The sequence below is a fragment of the Vigna angularis genome, chromosome 4 (assembly GCF_016808095.1).
Source record: "Vigna angularis cultivar LongXiaoDou No.4 chromosome 4, ASM1680809v1, whole genome shotgun sequence".
Taxonomy (NCBI): domain Eukaryota; kingdom Viridiplantae; phylum Streptophyta; class Magnoliopsida; order Fabales; family Fabaceae; genus Vigna; species Vigna angularis.
In genome coordinates, this window is record NC_068973.1 from 10,558,726 (window position 1) to 10,576,518 (window position 17,793).

The 17,793-nt window shown below is 33.4% G+C and overlaps 2 protein-coding genes across 2 annotated transcripts; both read right to left on the reverse strand.

The window, feature by feature from the left end:
• Positions 1-2,215: 2,215 nt before the first annotated feature.
• LOC108330104 (protein EDS1L) lies at positions 2,216-5,414 on the reverse strand. Its single transcript, XM_017564596.2, has 3 exons — positions 4,945-5,414; positions 3,651-4,430; positions 2,216-3,359 (listed from the first exon to the last, which is right to left on the reverse strand). The coding sequence occupies exons 1-3, from the start codon at positions 5,254-5,256 to the stop codon at positions 2,631-2,633; spliced, it is 1,821 nt and encodes a 606-aa protein (XP_017420085.1). The 5' UTR covers positions 5,257-5,414; the 3' UTR covers positions 2,216-2,630.
• Positions 5,415-7,351: 1,937 nt separating this feature from the next.
• LOC108330921 (formin-like protein 4) lies at positions 7,352-10,121 on the reverse strand. Its single transcript, XM_017565522.2, has 2 exons — positions 9,039-10,121; positions 7,352-8,844 (listed from the first exon to the last, which is right to left on the reverse strand). Exons 1-2 carry the CDS (start codon positions 9,893-9,895, stop codon positions 7,521-7,523), a joined length of 2,181 nt encoding a protein of 726 aa, XP_017421011.2. The 5' UTR covers positions 9,896-10,121; the 3' UTR covers positions 7,352-7,520.
• Between the last annotated feature and the right edge of the window lie 7,672 nt (positions 10,122-17,793).

Genomic DNA, 17,793 nt, shown 5'->3' on the forward strand with positions numbered 1-17,793 from the left:
GTGGGTGTTTGTGTGTGTGTGTGTGTGTGCGTCAACGAGTCTACGCATCCGTGCGTCAACGAGTCTACGCATCCGTGCATCTGAGCATCAGTGTGTCTTTCTGTGTGTATGTGCATCAATGAGTACATGTTCAGTGTGATAATGCGTCGTGCGTCTGTGTGTGATTGCGTACTTACGTTCGTGTGTGCTTATGTGTGTCTTTGTTCGACTGTGCGTATGTGTGTGTGCTTATGTGTTCTTTTGCGTGATCTGTGTGTATGTGTGGCTATGTGTCTGTTATTGTTCGAGCGTCCATATGTGTATGTGTCCATGTGAGACGTGTGTGCTTATGCAACCGTGCATCCATGTGTCGATGTGTGTTTGCATTAGTGTGTCCATGTTTGTGTGTCCTTTGTGTGTGCCTTTATATGAGTCTGTGTGTCCTTGTATCATGTGTGTGTGTGTGTGTTTGTTCATCCGTGTGCCCATACATTTATGTGCGTTCATCCTTGCATTCTTGGGTCTGTGTTTGTGTGCGTTCATGCGTTTGTGTATGTGTGTGTTGGTGTGTCCATGTGTGTGTGATTCTGTTGCGTGCCTATGCAACAACCAAATATACCAAAAAGTATATTAGATAGTTTGTAATATAACAAGTGTTGTATCCATAGGGATTAGCAGAAAATACAATGTTCTAACTAGGTTGACCGTGATTAAAAAAATAAATGGATTGCATATGGTATAAAACAGAGTGGATTTATGAAATAAAGCAGTTTTGACAACAAACATGTGTTGTAAAACAGTTTTGAACTGAAAATTATTGACTTCTATATAATGAAAATGTGTTGAAACTCAACTATACCACTTTGCATCTTTCTTGTAATGGTTCAATTATTAAATATGAAGCTGCAATTAATCATATATTAGTAGTTCTCTTTGAATGTAACTCTAAGTTCATTCTTGACACCTAAAACCTGATATCACCAAACTTTAGTATGATTCCTCAATGACTGCTTGAATAAACCACCTACATTAAGATCAGACCTTTATAACCAACCAACTAGAACTTTAGATTTCTCATTTCTGTTGAGGCCGTCCAAGTTCTCTTTTTATTTTTTTAAAATTTTTAGTTTATTAATTAAAATTTGTTTAGATTTATTTATTTAGATTTTATAATTGTTTTATTTATTGTTGATTTAATAATTTTTATAAATTTACTTATAAATAATAAAAATTGTTTTGTTATAAAAAAAATAAAAATAAATCGTTGAAGACGTAAACGGAAATGAAAAATTCGTTTTGCCTTCAACGAATCTCGATATCCATCAACGGATATTGATATTTGTTTAAGGACCAACAAATTTCCCATCATTTTATTTGAAGAACAATCTTTTTTTAACAGTTTAGTTTATTAATTTATTGTTTCATAAATTTATTTATTAATAGTTTTTAAATTAATTGTTTTATTTATCACTAATTACGTGATTGTTTTATTTATTTAATTTATTTATAGTTAATGAATTAATTATTATAAATTTAATTATAGTTAATTTAAATTGTTTTTAATTTATTTATAGTTAATTAATTAATTTATGGAATATATTTGTAATTAAATCTTTTTAAAATAATAGTGTTTTGTTTTTTGGGTTAAATATGTTTTTAGTCCCTAAACTATCAAGCGAATTTGTTTTTAGTCCCTCTTTTAAAGTAAGATACATTTTATTCCTCCTCCTTCAAAAAAATCTTAATTTTTGGTTCTCCCGGGAAGATAAAAAATTAATGTTTTTTTAAATAGAAGGACTAAAATGTACCTTACTTTGAAAGAGGGACTAAAAACAAATTCGCTTGATAGTTTAGGGACTAAAAACATATTTAACCCTTGTTTTTTTTATAGTTTTTCAATTTATATAATTATATTATATTTAAAAGAATATTTTATTTATTGTTTAGATATGCTTATAATTTGTTTGCGTAAACTTTTTTTTTTAAATAAGTTTATTTTGTTTTTCTTTACGTTTGTATGTTTTTTAGATATTTGTTTACTTTTGTAGTAATTTTTTTTATTTATTGTGTTGTTTAATTATTTTATTTTTGTTTATTTAATAATTTGATTTTTGTTAGAAATGGCAAGTGCATCGTCTAGTTATCAAGGAGAGAGTTTTTACGGTAAGAAAAAAACCTACAACTTCAGCTAAATAATGGAATGAAATGGTTGAAAGTAGGAGAAACGGGTAAAAAGTAAGTTGAAAAGTAAATTTTATTTAATCACCACGGTAAGACTATGATGGTGTAAAGAGAAACCCTTGACAAACAATCAGGACAAAAGACAAACTTTCTATTTTCTACCCATTTTCTTATTGGACTTTTTCCTCTTTTCTACTGGGCCTCTTCTCATAACCTTGTTTGTTACTGTACTGCTTCTCTTCTTCATGGATCATATCATCACTCTATATGTTGTATATTAATTGTGGTCGTGTTATTTATATAGAAAAATATGGACCATCTATGTATTACATATATATGCTTTAAAGGGAAAAGAACATCTATGTAGTGAATGAAAATAGAACAAACAGAAAAAAAATCATGAATTTATCTCCAACAACACAAGACAGCAAGAGTGGCAGAATGGAGTTGCAATGCAAGTTTGTTTGGTGTCACTCTCTGATAAGACTTGTAATGTAGGGTTGGTTCTTGTATCGTGGATGAAGAGTTCTCCACCACTTCACGAAGGTCGAACCCTCCAAGAAGACATCCTTATCCAGTTCTTCTTTCTTACTCCATTCTTCTATCTGACCCACCAAACGCACAACCCTTTCCTCAACATCTCTATCTGAAACATCGCCATTAGAAGTTTTGTAGCGAAGCTGTTCCACCTCAGCCCAGAAGCAAGATGTTGAGATAGCTTCTCGTGGCCTTCTCTTAGCATGTTCCAACCATCTTTGAGGGTACCTATATCGTTTTGGCCTTCCCTTAACCATGTAAGAAGAAGCATCATCCTCGTAATGCCTCCCATGTCGGTAGTAATTAGCGATGTCTAGAGGCTCCACTACTTTCCGACACCTTGTTCCAAGATCAACCCATTCTTCATTGGCTTCAAACTCATCTGGGAGTTCGTGATTTCTTAGCTTTTCAATGATCTCGTCCCACACACCTGCTATTTCTAGCCTCGTCACATTTGCTTTGAAGTCTTCAGCTTTCTTATGCTCCCTGAATCCATCGTAAAAACCTACTCTTTGGTGCGCCCACATTTCTCTGTATTCCCCAAGCTCCTTCGTTAACTTTTTCTCTATAAAACTTCTCTTCTCCTTCAACTTTTTCTCGTTCTCACACTTTCTTTCCTCCAGTTCTGCTGCTGCACGAAGGCACAGTCTTGCTCTTGGGCTCTGCAATTCAAAACAAACACACACATATCTTCTGTAATTCCTTCGGTAGATGCACTAAAGAAAGAAAAATCCATGCCCCCAAAGAAAAAAAACGAGTATTTTCAATATCACAAAACATTAAACATTTAAATTTTGCCAGAGTATGACAATTTTGGTAATGATTTAGGTATATCGTTGTTCAAAAACCACAACTTTTTATGGTTAAGAAACGTATAGCTAGGATTTTATTATAATATATAGTGCATGGCTATATTATTCCAATAATTGATTAATGAATAGTAATTTACTTACCAGACCAAGGTCATTTGAGCCACCAGCATCATCTTCAGACAGAGGAAGCTTCTGGAGCTGTTGTTGATCTAAGTGCACAAAATTTTGTGCTGCAATTTGTTGCAGTTCGGTGCCATAAATTGCATGTTCTTTTAGGCTTCTGTAGGCAACTTGAGCTTCTTCTGCTTCAGTGCTTAATTGAGCAGAGAAAAACAGGACTTGTAGAACTGCATTTGGGTTTGTTATCGCAATTTTCTTCCCTAAATTTCCATTTCCTGTGCAGAAAATGTAAGTGCCAAAGGGTCTATAAGGGCTTAAGGGAATAAAAATTTCCAGAGTTTCCAATGTGGTATCTGTGATGCACATTAGCTTAGAAGCATCATGGCTTGTGACAATGGCAGCATTTGACATTATGGTAAAGTAGAAATCTAATATTGAACTTGATCTTCCCACTGATTCACTCAAGAAATACCTGGATCTGGGGTTGAAAGACTGTGAAATTTCTTCAAATGATTGGTCTAGGGAAGAGAGGGGAGCAAAGAGGATTCGTGGCACAATGTCATATCTCATGACATAGTGAACAAAGTATCTAGACCAATCTTCTCGCCTTGTGGCATGGGAAAATATGTGATTCCCAATTAAGGGTGAACCAAAGGTTACACAGAGGGGAGGGATACCCCCACGGGAATGTGGAGCTTGGTATTTTTCTAAGGTCCAAAGGGTTGCCAGAATGGCCATTGGACCACCAGAAGAGTGCCCTGCAAACACTATTTGCTTCTTTTTACCCATAGCTTTCTCCACCTGCAGAAATGTTGTTGTAAGACAAGTGAAAAATCAGAAGCAAGACCAATTAATAACGAGTTCGGTTCCAATCTTAGCTAGACTCTGATCCATCCTTTCTCGACAGATTTCGAACAAGTAAAACAGTAACACCTCGTTAATACTAAATAATTACATGGTACAATCAGAAATTCAAAGATTTTGATACTGTTGTATTTGGTTAGTAATAGTATAGTTGCATCAGTTTTTATGCAGTGAAATGAAGCTCTTTCTTTCTCCGTGGGAGTTCTAATTTATTTAATAATAGATCCAAAAAGGCAATTGTATCAATACTTTTAGCAACTTTCTACTAATTAACATTTTCCTTTCCTTAAATAAAGGAACTAACAGTTGACAAATGAATATCAGTTACATAACTAACAAATGCAGAAGCTTTGTGACAGTGGCAAAGTCTAACAACACAAGAAAATTCAAAAGTAATGTTTTGCATAACTAAATCATAAGGGTAAGAGAGTTGGTTGGTGTGATACAGTACCTCATCTGCAAGTGATGGTCTGGCCAACGAAATAATGCCGTGGAATCTTTTTAAGAAGGTCTCATTGACTAAAGCAGGTTCATCGCTACCAATGCTTCTGAGTGAGGGAAAGAGACTAAGATCTATTTTGGTTTCACCAAAGTTTCTCTGAGAGTACCAATCCTTGACAGCACCTGATCCAGAAAACGAGATGATAACTTCAGAAGGGTCGTTTCTGCTGATCTTTTCGATAAGGTAAGGTCTGTCTGGTGATTTGTGAGCCCTCAAAGACCCACCATAAGCCTTCTCAATAAGCTCTCCCCTCTTTTCCATTCTCTATGATTGCTTCTTCTCACCCTCTTGCTACACACCCCACTTGTGAGAAGGTTTCAAGTTTGAAGTTTGATGAATGTTCAACACTCAAGTAGAGATGGTTCTATTTGATCAGATGGGATCAAGACCACCATTGAGGCGTTGAATTGACTTAAACATACACCGTTCGATGAAGAAAATGATGGGGCCAAGTATCAGTGTTGAATACGTGTATGTATATAGTACTATAAAACCAAGACCATGTAAGTTGACTTCAACTAACTAAAATGTCTTGTTTTATAAACTAATGATGCTATCACGAGCCAAACCAAGACCAACCCGCACACTGTATTGGTAAACCATATGACCGTGTTTGCAGTGTCATTGGATCATTGAAATGTTTGGCAACTGTTTTGACTGAAAATAATTTTTTTTAATTTAAATTTAAAACAAGTAATAATTGTGAATTTCTTTTGTTTCTACTAATAATCCTCATATTATCAATTTAGATAAATAAGAGTGTAATAATTAGAAGGATACAAAATAATAAAATTGATTGGAACAATATTTTCAAAATGAATTATTGATGTTTATTTCTAAAAAGATTTTAATACAACTCATTCATTTTGATTTTTTTTTTTGTGTTTATATTTGATGGGTTTATTTTTATTTTAATATAAGTCTTTGTGTAAGACATCAATCTTATCTCGCTTCTTATTATAAACTCATGATATTGAGATCTTATGTTGATAGATCTTTCATCTTATACCATATTCAATTTTGTTGTTTTTTTTATCAAAGTGAGACTTTGTAGGTTAACCATCCAATAAGTTGTTTAAAGATCTAAAAGTTGTCTTCAACTCCAAGTTTTCTCGTAATGGTTTGTCTAAATCGTTCGAATGGTATTTACACAAGACACTCTAATATCAAAATCTTTTCAACATTTGACAGTTTATATATTAATTTTGTTCACCTACCTTCTTACTTTAAATCTGTATTTATAAATTTTTGAGTGAGTTTTTAATTAGTCACCGTCTAATTATGATTCAATGGTTGATAATTATACTTTATCTTTAAATTGTTTAGAGGAATTGTCTAAACTATTGATCAATGGGTTCCATCCTTGTCAATCAAATCATGATAATGATTTATTTGTGTATTCTAATTTTGCGGTAGGATTTATGGCTGACCCAGTCATATAATACACACATAAAAGAGGAACTTGAAATCCTAAAGTTGAATTCCGGATGTATAGAATGGAAGCAATTATAAAGGAGGTGTAAAAAAATGTGGAGATTTGAATACATGTCAATAAAAGAAACTTGAATGAATAGAAATACAAGTATTTCACAAGTTTTTCCATTTGGCGGTTCAGAAATCTGCAGTAAATCTACTCATGGTAGCGCTCATAGAACTCTCGTAATAAAAGAAGCGTGTTGTTAGTGTTCTTTTTTCACGTGGGTTTTTCTTTTTGATTTTTCTGTTTGTCTCTTTTCTATGTGGGAATTTTAGTTGCAAGTCCAATCCAAACAATACAAAGTTCACTTATTTTTGCTGAAACGGTCAGCCATTGATAACTTCAACAAGACTTCCCCCATTAATTAATAATATAACTACCAAATCCTTTAACAACATTATTGTTTGAACATTATGTACGAGAGACAATTATTTGAACATCCAATCAAAAAGTTTCTGCTAACTTTTTGGTCATTTTTTATTGCAGAGACGGCTTCACCGTTGGCAATATCAAATTTCTTTTTTATGACAATCATCGTGTTGCTGTCAGGAAAATAAAATATATAAGCATTAAGAAACATTTAATATTATGACTTTGGGTATGATGTGAAAATTTGTGTGTATACTTTTTCTCGTAAACCTTAACCTTAAATAATAGGTAGAGCCTTTCAATAAATTGTAATAAATATTTATGAAGAGATAAATTTGTGTGTAATGAGAGTGAATATATAATGTTAGATAGTTCATTTCTCCCAACAATTAGCACAATAATGATCAGTGTTATAGCAGTTTCCTATAACCAAAATGATTATTATAAAAGGTATGAATATCTTAATTATTCTGAATCAAGACTAAAACCTTCCTTCAATTTCTGTTGAACCAAAATCAACATTCTAACGAGCTTATTAAAGTATACTCATTAAGTCATATCTTTTGTACACCTTAGAAATCCATCAAAGTTAAAGATTCTATGTACCAAATTTATGATCGACAAGGGAACACCAGTGAACATTTTGCAGAACCAAAATGAAATAAACTCAAATCCAGCTTCAGAAATCATCTTCTGACTGGCTAGAAGATGAAGTTTCTGACACATTTGACAGAAAATACAAATCAAAGTTAGGGAATCTCAGTGGTGCCCTCTTTGATGGTGACAAAGGTGGTGTTGTTGACACAGCTTCTCCTCCCACATTCTTCTTATCCAACTTCCTTTTTAGTTCTATGCAAGCCTGATCAACCATGTCAACAAAATTCTTTACAATAACAAACAGTTGAAAGGGGTTTACCATGTTGTCTTTGGATGCTCCTGCTAGATAGTAATCGTTTGTTTTCTTCACAAGCTCCATGATCCTTGTCTGCTCCTCTTTCACCACCTCAAGTTCTCCCTCACATTCCTCCAAGAACCCTTTCATTTCGTTGATAAATCCACCACTCCTGGTGTAGCCACAACACGTTACAATCTGTCTAATTTCTATAACATGAGCATTCAGAGTGGAACACATTGTGATAAAATTGTGATACTCAATACTAGCTGCTTTCTTTGCTTCAGATAACTCATCACTTAGCCCACGTAACACTTGCAAACCAAGCATTGTGTGTTCTTTATCTTCCTCTTGTTGTATCAGTCTATATGAATAAGCTCTATTCACATTGTTTGCTTCAACATTGCTTGTGTGAAGTTTGTGCTTGCGATAGAGAGCTTGTCTTTTTCCTTCTGACTGAACCACTTGTTCTACTATAAAATGAAGCAAACTAGTCTTCCCATCTGTGCTTTTCACGTCAGAAAGTTTTCTAAGAGCACTCAGGTTGAAACCTTGTGCGTTGCCTCTTGAAGTTCCAGCATTCATTCGATTCCCAGCCTTGAGAATGGCCTCAAGGAGTTTCAAAAACAGACCACTAGTTCTCAGTTCCTTGCAACCCATTTCAAGCGCTTGTAGTTGTTCCTTGTGCTGAAGAACTTCACAATCATAACTCGACCTGAAAAGCATCGCTTTCAAACGGTTGAATGCTGTTGGAACTGCTTTAAGAATGTAGTGCAGGAAAGACTCGGCATCAGCAAGCTGATCTGGGTTGCCACTGAATTGGATGATTTTAGCTTCCTCTTCTTGGGTGGGAGCTATTTTAGTGAGTCTTTCAAGCGTCTCAACACTTAGACCTTGACCATCAAGAACAGCATCCAAGATTCCCTTGCGAGAAATGGCAAGTGATCTTAGCACAATGGCGGTGTTTTGAGATTTTCTTGGGTCAAGAATGAATATTTGAGTTGGTGCATTTGAATTGGACTTGGCCAAAGTGGAAAGAGTTCTGTTTCTTTCTTGTGTTTTATAGCTACTTGAATACCCAAAGAGTGACTCCATCAGTTCATCATCAAACCTGTAAAAGTTGAAAGTACAGTGATGATATAAACAGTCAAGGTTTCAAAAACGGTTAGCAACAGTGATTTCAAGTTCAAGAATTTTTTACTACCATCACTTACATTATAATGTGAAAAACTATAACAAAATTAAGACCGCAATTTAAAACCATGAAAACATGTACCAGTGAAATTAACAATAAGGAGAATATACCTGAAAGAGCCATCATTGATCTGATCCCACACCGTTGAATGATCAACATTTGCTACAACCTTATCCCAGTGTAGAGGCTTCAGCCTTGTTTGGCCAGCAACCTTTTCTCTTGAACTCTCCCCTGCCAAACCCTCTTTGGTGCTTCTTATGTTTGTTTTCCCTTTGGGTGCAGGTGGGGGTTTCAGTGACGAAATGAAGCCACTGGCCTTTGGAAGAGGAGGTGGACCTGGTGGTGGTGGTGGAGGACGAGTTGGAGGAGGAGGAGGTGGTGGTGGTGGTTGAGTTTTCTTGTTCTCAAGAATAATTGGTGAAGATTGTGGTGATGGTGGTGGTGGTGGTTGGGGTGGAGGTGCTGGCTGAGGTGATTGTGGGAGGTTTTGTGTTGGTGTTAGTGATGTTGAAACTGATGGTGTTTGTGATTCTGGCTTAAGTACTTGATGATTATCATGAACAACCAAGCTTGGAGATTGACATGGCTGTGGAATTTCAGGCTTGAAGAGTTTGGACCTTTGGACCATTATATCTATTCTCTTTTCGTCTTCATCATGTTCGAAACTCGGATTGAGTATACTATTTTGGAATCCAGTTATCAATGGTCTTCTTTCTGTGTCCACCACATAAAGAACATCAACCCCATTTTCTTCAACAATTAATCCCTTCACATTGCCACCAACTTTGTTTATATACTCAAGGTTCACTCCTGATTCTTGAAGCAAACTTGCTCCAATTTTGTTTCTCTGGCGGTATCTAGAAATCACAAATTTGTGAAAGAAGTAAACAAAAACAGCAGCAATAAGTAGCATAGCCCCAGCTGTGGCAACCACAGCCTCTGCAATTGCATGAGTGGAGGCCGACATTGATATATTTCAGATGGAATTTGAAGGGTAGAGTTTCTTAAGATCTTTTGGTGATCATGGACAGGAGATATACCAGCAAACTCTGAACGACTGTGAGTTGGTTGAAGAACTGCAGAAAAGTGCAAAGGAAAACAAGAATAGAAGAATTGTTGTAAGATTGCACACAAGAATTAACACTCCTGAAGTATGTTTTCAATGTTCTTGTTAACGGTTGTTGATATTTTCAATGAGGTAGTTGTCTTTGGTCCATGTCAGAAGGAACTTAAATTACATATAAAGTGCAATTCCAAATTCATGACCAATAAAAGTACACATATGATGGCCAAATTTTGGATGCTTACCATGGAGATTCCACTTCAAATAAGATAAATTATAAACGACACAAACATTATTATGGATGGAGTATGTTTAGTGAGTTTAATGTAACTTATAAGTTTTAGAATTAATGCTTTCTATTCTGTACTCTAAATCAACTTTTTTTTCTTTTTAATTAGGGTAAAAATCTTAGACGAATTTATAAAATATAAATAAGATTAAATCTTACTAATTTTTATAAGTCTATTAATTGATTTTATAAAATTAAATTAGACTTAAAATTCATTTTTTATATTATTATTATTTATTTTTATTTTCTCAACAGATTCATGTTCGACTATGTTTGTGTATCTTCAAGGTCGCATCTCTTAAGCTTATGCTGTTGTCTCAATCACTCTAAGATTTTTTTTTTAAATAATTATTTATTATAAAAAAATAATCATTGACTATGTTAGAAGACCTTAAACTCACACCAGATGATATTTTTCTTCTCGTTTGGTTTATCTCAAAATGGCATCAATTTATGTGTTTGCCACAATAATATTCTTAGTAATATACTACTGTTCAAATGACAAAAAAATAGTTTTATTTATTTTAGTTCCATATTTTATAAACATCCATTGATCCTTCGCATCACTTGGCAGAAGATTAACTGAATAAGCTTACGCCACCTCCAACAAACGGCTTCAACTGATTTTCCTTATTATGCATACAAGCTTTAATAAGAATCCAATATGAGAGATGCTTAATTTTATGCACCAAAAGCGAGGAGGGAAACGACAATTCTACTCATTTATTTATTATTACTAGAGCCTAATTAGCTATCTAGTATTATAGTACTGCAAATTTCATCTATTAATCCATATACTTAAAAGTTATTCCTTTTTAGTTCCTACAACAAAATACCATTTTAATCTATTTTAATTTTTAGACATGTCATTTAATTCATACTTTTAAATTAAAGAGACTAAAAAAATAAAAATAAGGTGTCCAAGAATTAATAAGAATTTTTTTAAGTGTAAAAATTAAAAGGAAAAAATATAATTGATGAATGAGACAATCTAATTTAGTGTCTTTTTTTAAAATGAAATAAAGATCATTCATTTCTTAATTTTGATAATAATAATAATAATAATAAATAATGTTTGGAAAATAAATATATCTACTTTTTATGTTGGTTACATTTATATGTTGGATGTGCTTATCCACTACCCGTCTATAAAAGTAATGTTACTAACGTATAAAATCGTGGAATTATAAGTGGAACTAAAAATATTCAGTTGTTTCACAGTAAGTTTGATCTTTCAAATTTCAAACTAATATTTTCCGGCCCAAAGAAGAAAAAAAAAGAGTTTCTTGTAAGTCCTTTTGCCCCCAACATCGTATCTGAATGCTATCAGAATAAAAATTTGAAAAGAAAATACACATGTCATAGAATGTTTGATTACAAGAATTCAAAAATCAAAATAGGATAAATTAAACTCCTTACCAAAAATGTTAACTATATCTGAACAACACATATATAAAAAATGTGTTTTAGTTTCTAAATTTTGATATTAAATTAAAATTTATTTATGTTTCAAATTCAATATAATTTAATTTTTGAAAATTTTAGAAATAAATAAATAGTTTTTCTAATTTAAATGTAATTTTTCTTTTATATATAAAAAACCTTTTTATAGTAACACTTAAGTTTTTTACACTATATAATACATTTCAATTTAAAGTGAGTCTCTGGTATTATTTAACAAGTAAAAAATTGAATTCGATTGGATTATTAAATATATACATTCATTTTTTAAATTTAAGACTGAAATGTATCAAAATTTAGATAGAAATTTATAAATTAAAAATATATTTAATTTGAGATTAAAATACTCTTTTAAAATAATAAAAAAAATTACAAAGTGAATCATTAAATTAAAAATAAAGAAAAATTACTTAAGTAAAAGAAAAATATACAACTGGACGGTGGTGTTAACAAAGTGTAGCATTGTTGAGACATAGAATCCAGCTACGATACAATAAGTGAGAAGAAGTGGACCTAGTGGTTCCTGAGAATGACAACATTTGCATTATTGTTGTTTATGTTACAAGAGCTACAATAAGACAATAGAGCAGTGGTTTAAAATTTGAGCTAATATGGGTAAATGGCAACCACCGCTGTAGGTTTTGATTATGGGAGTGATAAATGCTGTTGTGTTGACGGTGGATGTAACGGTTGCAGTAGTTAATTAGGCACATAATTGACGTTGATCTTAGGTATAATAATAAATGTGTCACTGTGCTCTCCCAGCTGTTGCACTTAGAAAAAGGTTGTCGGAATCTGAGGTTGAAGAGGTGCAATGTTGCTTCTTTATTGTTCTTTGGTTACTTCTTCTTTCAAGGCTTTTGTCCTCTTCTCTCTTCTGGTAGATGCAACCTACTTATTACGCTGTTACATTTATCTTCCCTGAATCACGCTCCATACTTATTTTCTCAATAAAAAACATCACGGACTTTCCACGATCACCTCCACAAACCTACATGAAACGTCGCTTTTTTTTTCGTTATATTAGTGTAATTTTCTTTATAAAATTATTAAAATGGATATATTTCAAAAGTTTTGTGTATATATATAACTCTTATTTGCATGACAATTTTATTGCACAAGTGCTGGTGTAAAGAAAGATATAGGCTGTAGGAAAGAGAACACACTAGAGAGAAAAGAAAGAATGTTTATTCACTTCAAAACTGATACAAAAGCATGCTACTCTGCATCAAATACAACATATATATATATATATATATATATATATATATATATATATATATAGAAAGCACACAAGAGAACACATGTTACTAACAGATTACACGATAAACTGAAAGTATAACAAAAAGAGGTTATTTAACAGCCCCTTTAAACTTATGGTAGTATCATGATCAATCATAAGGTTATGTTTGAATTCCTGAAACATAGATTTAAAATGAGCATAACTTAAATTTAGGAGTTATTTGAAAATATATTTAAGTTTTGTTTTTCTATTGCTACGTATTTTTCGGTTACTACTTATATCTACTCGATTAATATTTGGTTATTGGCCATTTTAAGCTATTTAATAGCCTTTTCAAAATTTAATGAATATATAGAAGCAATTCAGATATTTTTGTGTTAATTTATTTTCTATCAAATTGAGACAAGAACATGAGAGTTGAGTGTTCGAGTGGAAAAAGAGAAAGTTTGCTTGAGTGTTTGAAGAAGAAAGAATGAGATGGTGAGTTTTGTAAACAATGTGTTTCTATTCTAGTTGACAAAGGAAGTCAACTATAATAACTAAAGTCTAGTTTGTAGATGAAGACTCTTCTTGGATCCCAATATGGGATGTAGTTGAGAATGGACATCAAAAGCCAAAAGAAGATGAAGAGCATATGGTTGCCACGATGGCTAAGTTGTTAAAAATGCGAGCAAAAGAAAAATCAGTTTTGTACATATTGCATCGAGTTATGGATGAGTCTGACTTTGAGGAGATAGCAAATGCTACATCTTCAAAAGAATCCTGGGAGATCCTAGAAAAGGCATATAAATGGGATGACCGAGTTAAGAAAATTTGGCTTCAAACTCTCAAAGGAAAGTTTGAAAGTTTGAGAATGGAAGAGAGAGAACAAGTAGTCGAGTACATAACTTAGGTGGAGACCATGGCAAATCAACTCAGCAAAAATGGAGAATTGTTTCCTGCCAGTTGGGCTGTGGAGAAGATTCTAAGGTTATTAATAGATGACTTTAAGAACATAGTTTGCACCATCGAGAAGTTTAAGGATTTGTCAACGTCATCAATTAAAGAGCTTGTGGGATCGTTTGAGGCGAACGAACAATAGAAGGGAGGAACTCGAAACACTCAAAGCCAAGGTTCTTGTGGAAGAGGCCTAGATAATCGAGGATCAGGAGGACAAGAGAGAGGTTGAGGAGGTCAGTCAAGTAACTTTGGAGTTCAGTGTTTTAAGTGTCGCAAGCACGACCATTACGCAAATAAGTGCAAATTGGCAAAATGCTATAATTGTGGTAAGGTCGGTCACATTGCAAAGTACTAAGAGAAAGAAGGAGAAATTTTTCCTTACTAAAGAAGCTAATGAAGAAATAGGAATTTTGATTATGTCAAGGAGCTCGGACATCGAGCTACCGAGCTCTGAGCTACCAAGCTGGAGACCAGAAGATAAGTTGCGTTCGGGTTGTATGATATCAAGGAGATTGGATGCCCAACTGAGTCCAAGTTGTATGATAACAAAGAGATCAAAAGCTGAGTAATGTTCGAACGAGAGATCAGACGTCGAGCTTAGTTTGAGGTATTCAAACAACTCAATTTGGTATCTGGATACAAAGGCGAGTAACCATATGCGCAGGAATGAGAGTCTATTCAAAGATCTCTCCAAGGTTGAGGTCGAATACATATCATTTGGATATGACTCTTAAATGACAGTAAAAGGGCACGAGGAACAATTCAGTATCTATAGAAGAATGGTCGAGTTAGAGAGATAAGAAACGTGTACTATGTACCCAATTTCAAAAGTAATATATTGATTATAGGCCAAATGATGGAGAAGAGCAACTTGATTCTGATGAAGGACCGAGTACTATACTTAAAAGACAAACTCAGTTGCTTGATTGGTCGAGTAGAAATGAAAAAGAATAAAATGAATAAATTGGAGTTCAACATACTATAAAAGAAGTGTGTGTCGCTTAATGTAAGGATGAAGTCATGGTGTGGCATTTTTGTTTTGGTCATTTGAACTTTAGTGGGCTGGCCAAGTTGTTGAAGAAAGAATCGGTGCAAGACTACCGAGTATGGAGTTTGATAAAAAAAAATTGTGATGAATGTGTACTTGGAAAACATCCAACGACAGGGTTTCCAAAGACAACTTAGTGCCGATCGGAGATATATAGCTCTTATGTAAGTAGAAGAGCTTCAATATCTTCTAGTGTATAAGGATTCAACCATGAAGTTACTGATGTGATAAATCCATCATAGTCCTTAGAAAGACCGTCAAGTATAACATTTGTATGATTTTCAGTGGATACAGGGGTGCCAATAATAGTTAATGAATCCACAATTTTCTTGATACCTCACAAATAGGTGAAAACGTTCTTAAGAAAATCTGAGCATAAGATTTCGGACTAACCATATATTGATTAAAATCGGTGTGGTCATTAACTTGAGAAGCCATGCAGCAATTATCTGATCTTGGCGAAAGAAGTTGGTGAATTTTGGATTTACAGTGTTGGATGCAAGTGTAAGGAAATTTAGAGGAATAAAGAACCATCAAGAAATGATATAAGTTTAAAGCCAATAATAGTTGCCGAAACTTGTTGCCATAAGAGAAAATTTCCATCATCAAGTTTCATGGAGATAGGAGTTTGAAAGGTGTGGGGAAGAACATTTGAGATGGGTGAGGAAACAATCTGAGATGTAGCAGAGGAAGATAAGGCCATGGTAGTACACTACAAAAAAATTGTGAGTTACCTACAGATAGTTACACATGGATTTGGATTGGTAAGTAAAGTGGATATTACATACACAAATTTTACCTACGAATACTTAAAGTTGAGTTACATAAATTTTTTTTCGTAAGTAATACAAAAAATATTTCTCACTAATTTTCTGTATATAAAATCCATGTGTACATATGGTGCGTGAGAGCGAAAACTTTTGCGAAGGATATTATCTGTAGGTAATAATGCAGGTTACTAGATAAGTAAAATAAAGTGTTACCTATTGATTTTACATACGGATTTGGAAATAATTAGTTATTAAAAATTAAAACTAAAGTTTAACGCTCTTCACTCTCTCGAAATTTTCGCACTCGCGGTCACTCACTCGAAATGGAAAAAAGAGATTCATTCTTAAAAATAAAAAGGTCACTCTCTCGAACAACCTCACATCTTAAAGAAGAGGAAGAAAGTCTCGCATTCATATCCAGCCTAATCTTGGTTTATTATCCATTGTCCACACCCACACAACGAACCATCTTTCCAGAGACAACGTCAACACCATAGCCTCCATCGTGTCGCCTCCTCTACGTTGATCCACCTGTTTCCTCTTCCTCCACTTGTTGACTTCTGGACCTCTCATCCTGCGAACAAGAAACCCTTGTAGAGCTTTAAAATTTGAAGTTTAGGATATAGGCTCCTAAATTGAAAAGATATGAAACCTAAGATCCCAAAACTCAAACCTGAATTATTTATGTTGTACTCAAACCCTAGCGTTTATTCTCTATTCATCTTTGTCATCCATAAGCCTCAACAATAGGAGTCGTCATTGTGTACTACCATTTGGCCAAAGTGATCGTTGTCGACACTGATTGTGATCAGAGCATTCATTGTCATTGCTTATGGTTCTCTATCATCCGTCTTCTTCATCAGAGACATGAAGGGTTTCTCCCTTTTTTCCTTCCCTTCTACCTCATATCATCCTTCCCCTATTTTTGATTTGTATTGCAAGGTGTGAATTGAGGGATGGTATTCCTGGGTTGATGGTTGTGGATTGGTTATGTGTGTCCAAGGAAAAGTGAAAGTGATGATGGTGTTAAGAGTTGTGAAGATGGCTATGAAGAAAAAAAAATGTGTTGAGGTGTGGCAAAGATTGACATCATAACAGTCATAAAAGCTCATCATCTTTGCAAACAACTTGACAAGCATCATAAGAGCTTGGTTAGAAGTATATGACAGCTCGACAATTAACGAGAAAGCTCAACTAACATTATAACTAGCCCGACATGCAGCATGGAAGTTCGACAGGGAACTGAAGAGCTCAATTGATAGTATAACCAATTCGGCAGGCAACATGGAAGTTTGGCAGACATTATTTATATATTTTAAAACAAGAAAACTAAAGTTGAGTTTATCTATGGGCTCTTGTTGTAAGTACGTAATGGACTCTTGTTGTAAGTACTTAGTGTGATTGTCATAATAAATTTTGGATTTTTAACATTGTTAAACCTATTTACAAATATTGTATGTTTAAATTATTTGTTTCAATGATTATATTTAAACATTACATAAATTCTTGCAATGTAGTAATATTATGAACTTTTATGAAAAACTTGAATATGCAAGATTGCATAAGCGTTGCAAAAAAGAAACTATTATTATTAAAGCTAAACGAATTTATTTTTAAATAATGTTAATTAGGATTGATTTACCTATCGATATTCGTTGTAAATAAATTTGTTTTACTTACTATTTTATTATATGTACTTTTACAATAAGTAATAGTAATTTTTGTTGTAATGATAACTCTTAATATAAATAGACTAAAGAAGAAAGAACCAAAAAAAATATTATTCACTTAAAAATTGATACAAAAGCATACTACTATGCATGAGATACAATAACGTATATATAGAAAATACAGAAAAGAAAACATATTACCAACTTATTAAACGATAAACTGAAAGTATAACAGAAGAAATTATTTAACCGTTGGTATATACATAATACGACTTTAAGTCATATTGGACTTACAAAAATTTTGTATCAATCAAATAAAACTATGATTTCGTTTAATTATTCTTTTAATATGTAGTGAAACAGTATCAAGGTAACTCTTCTC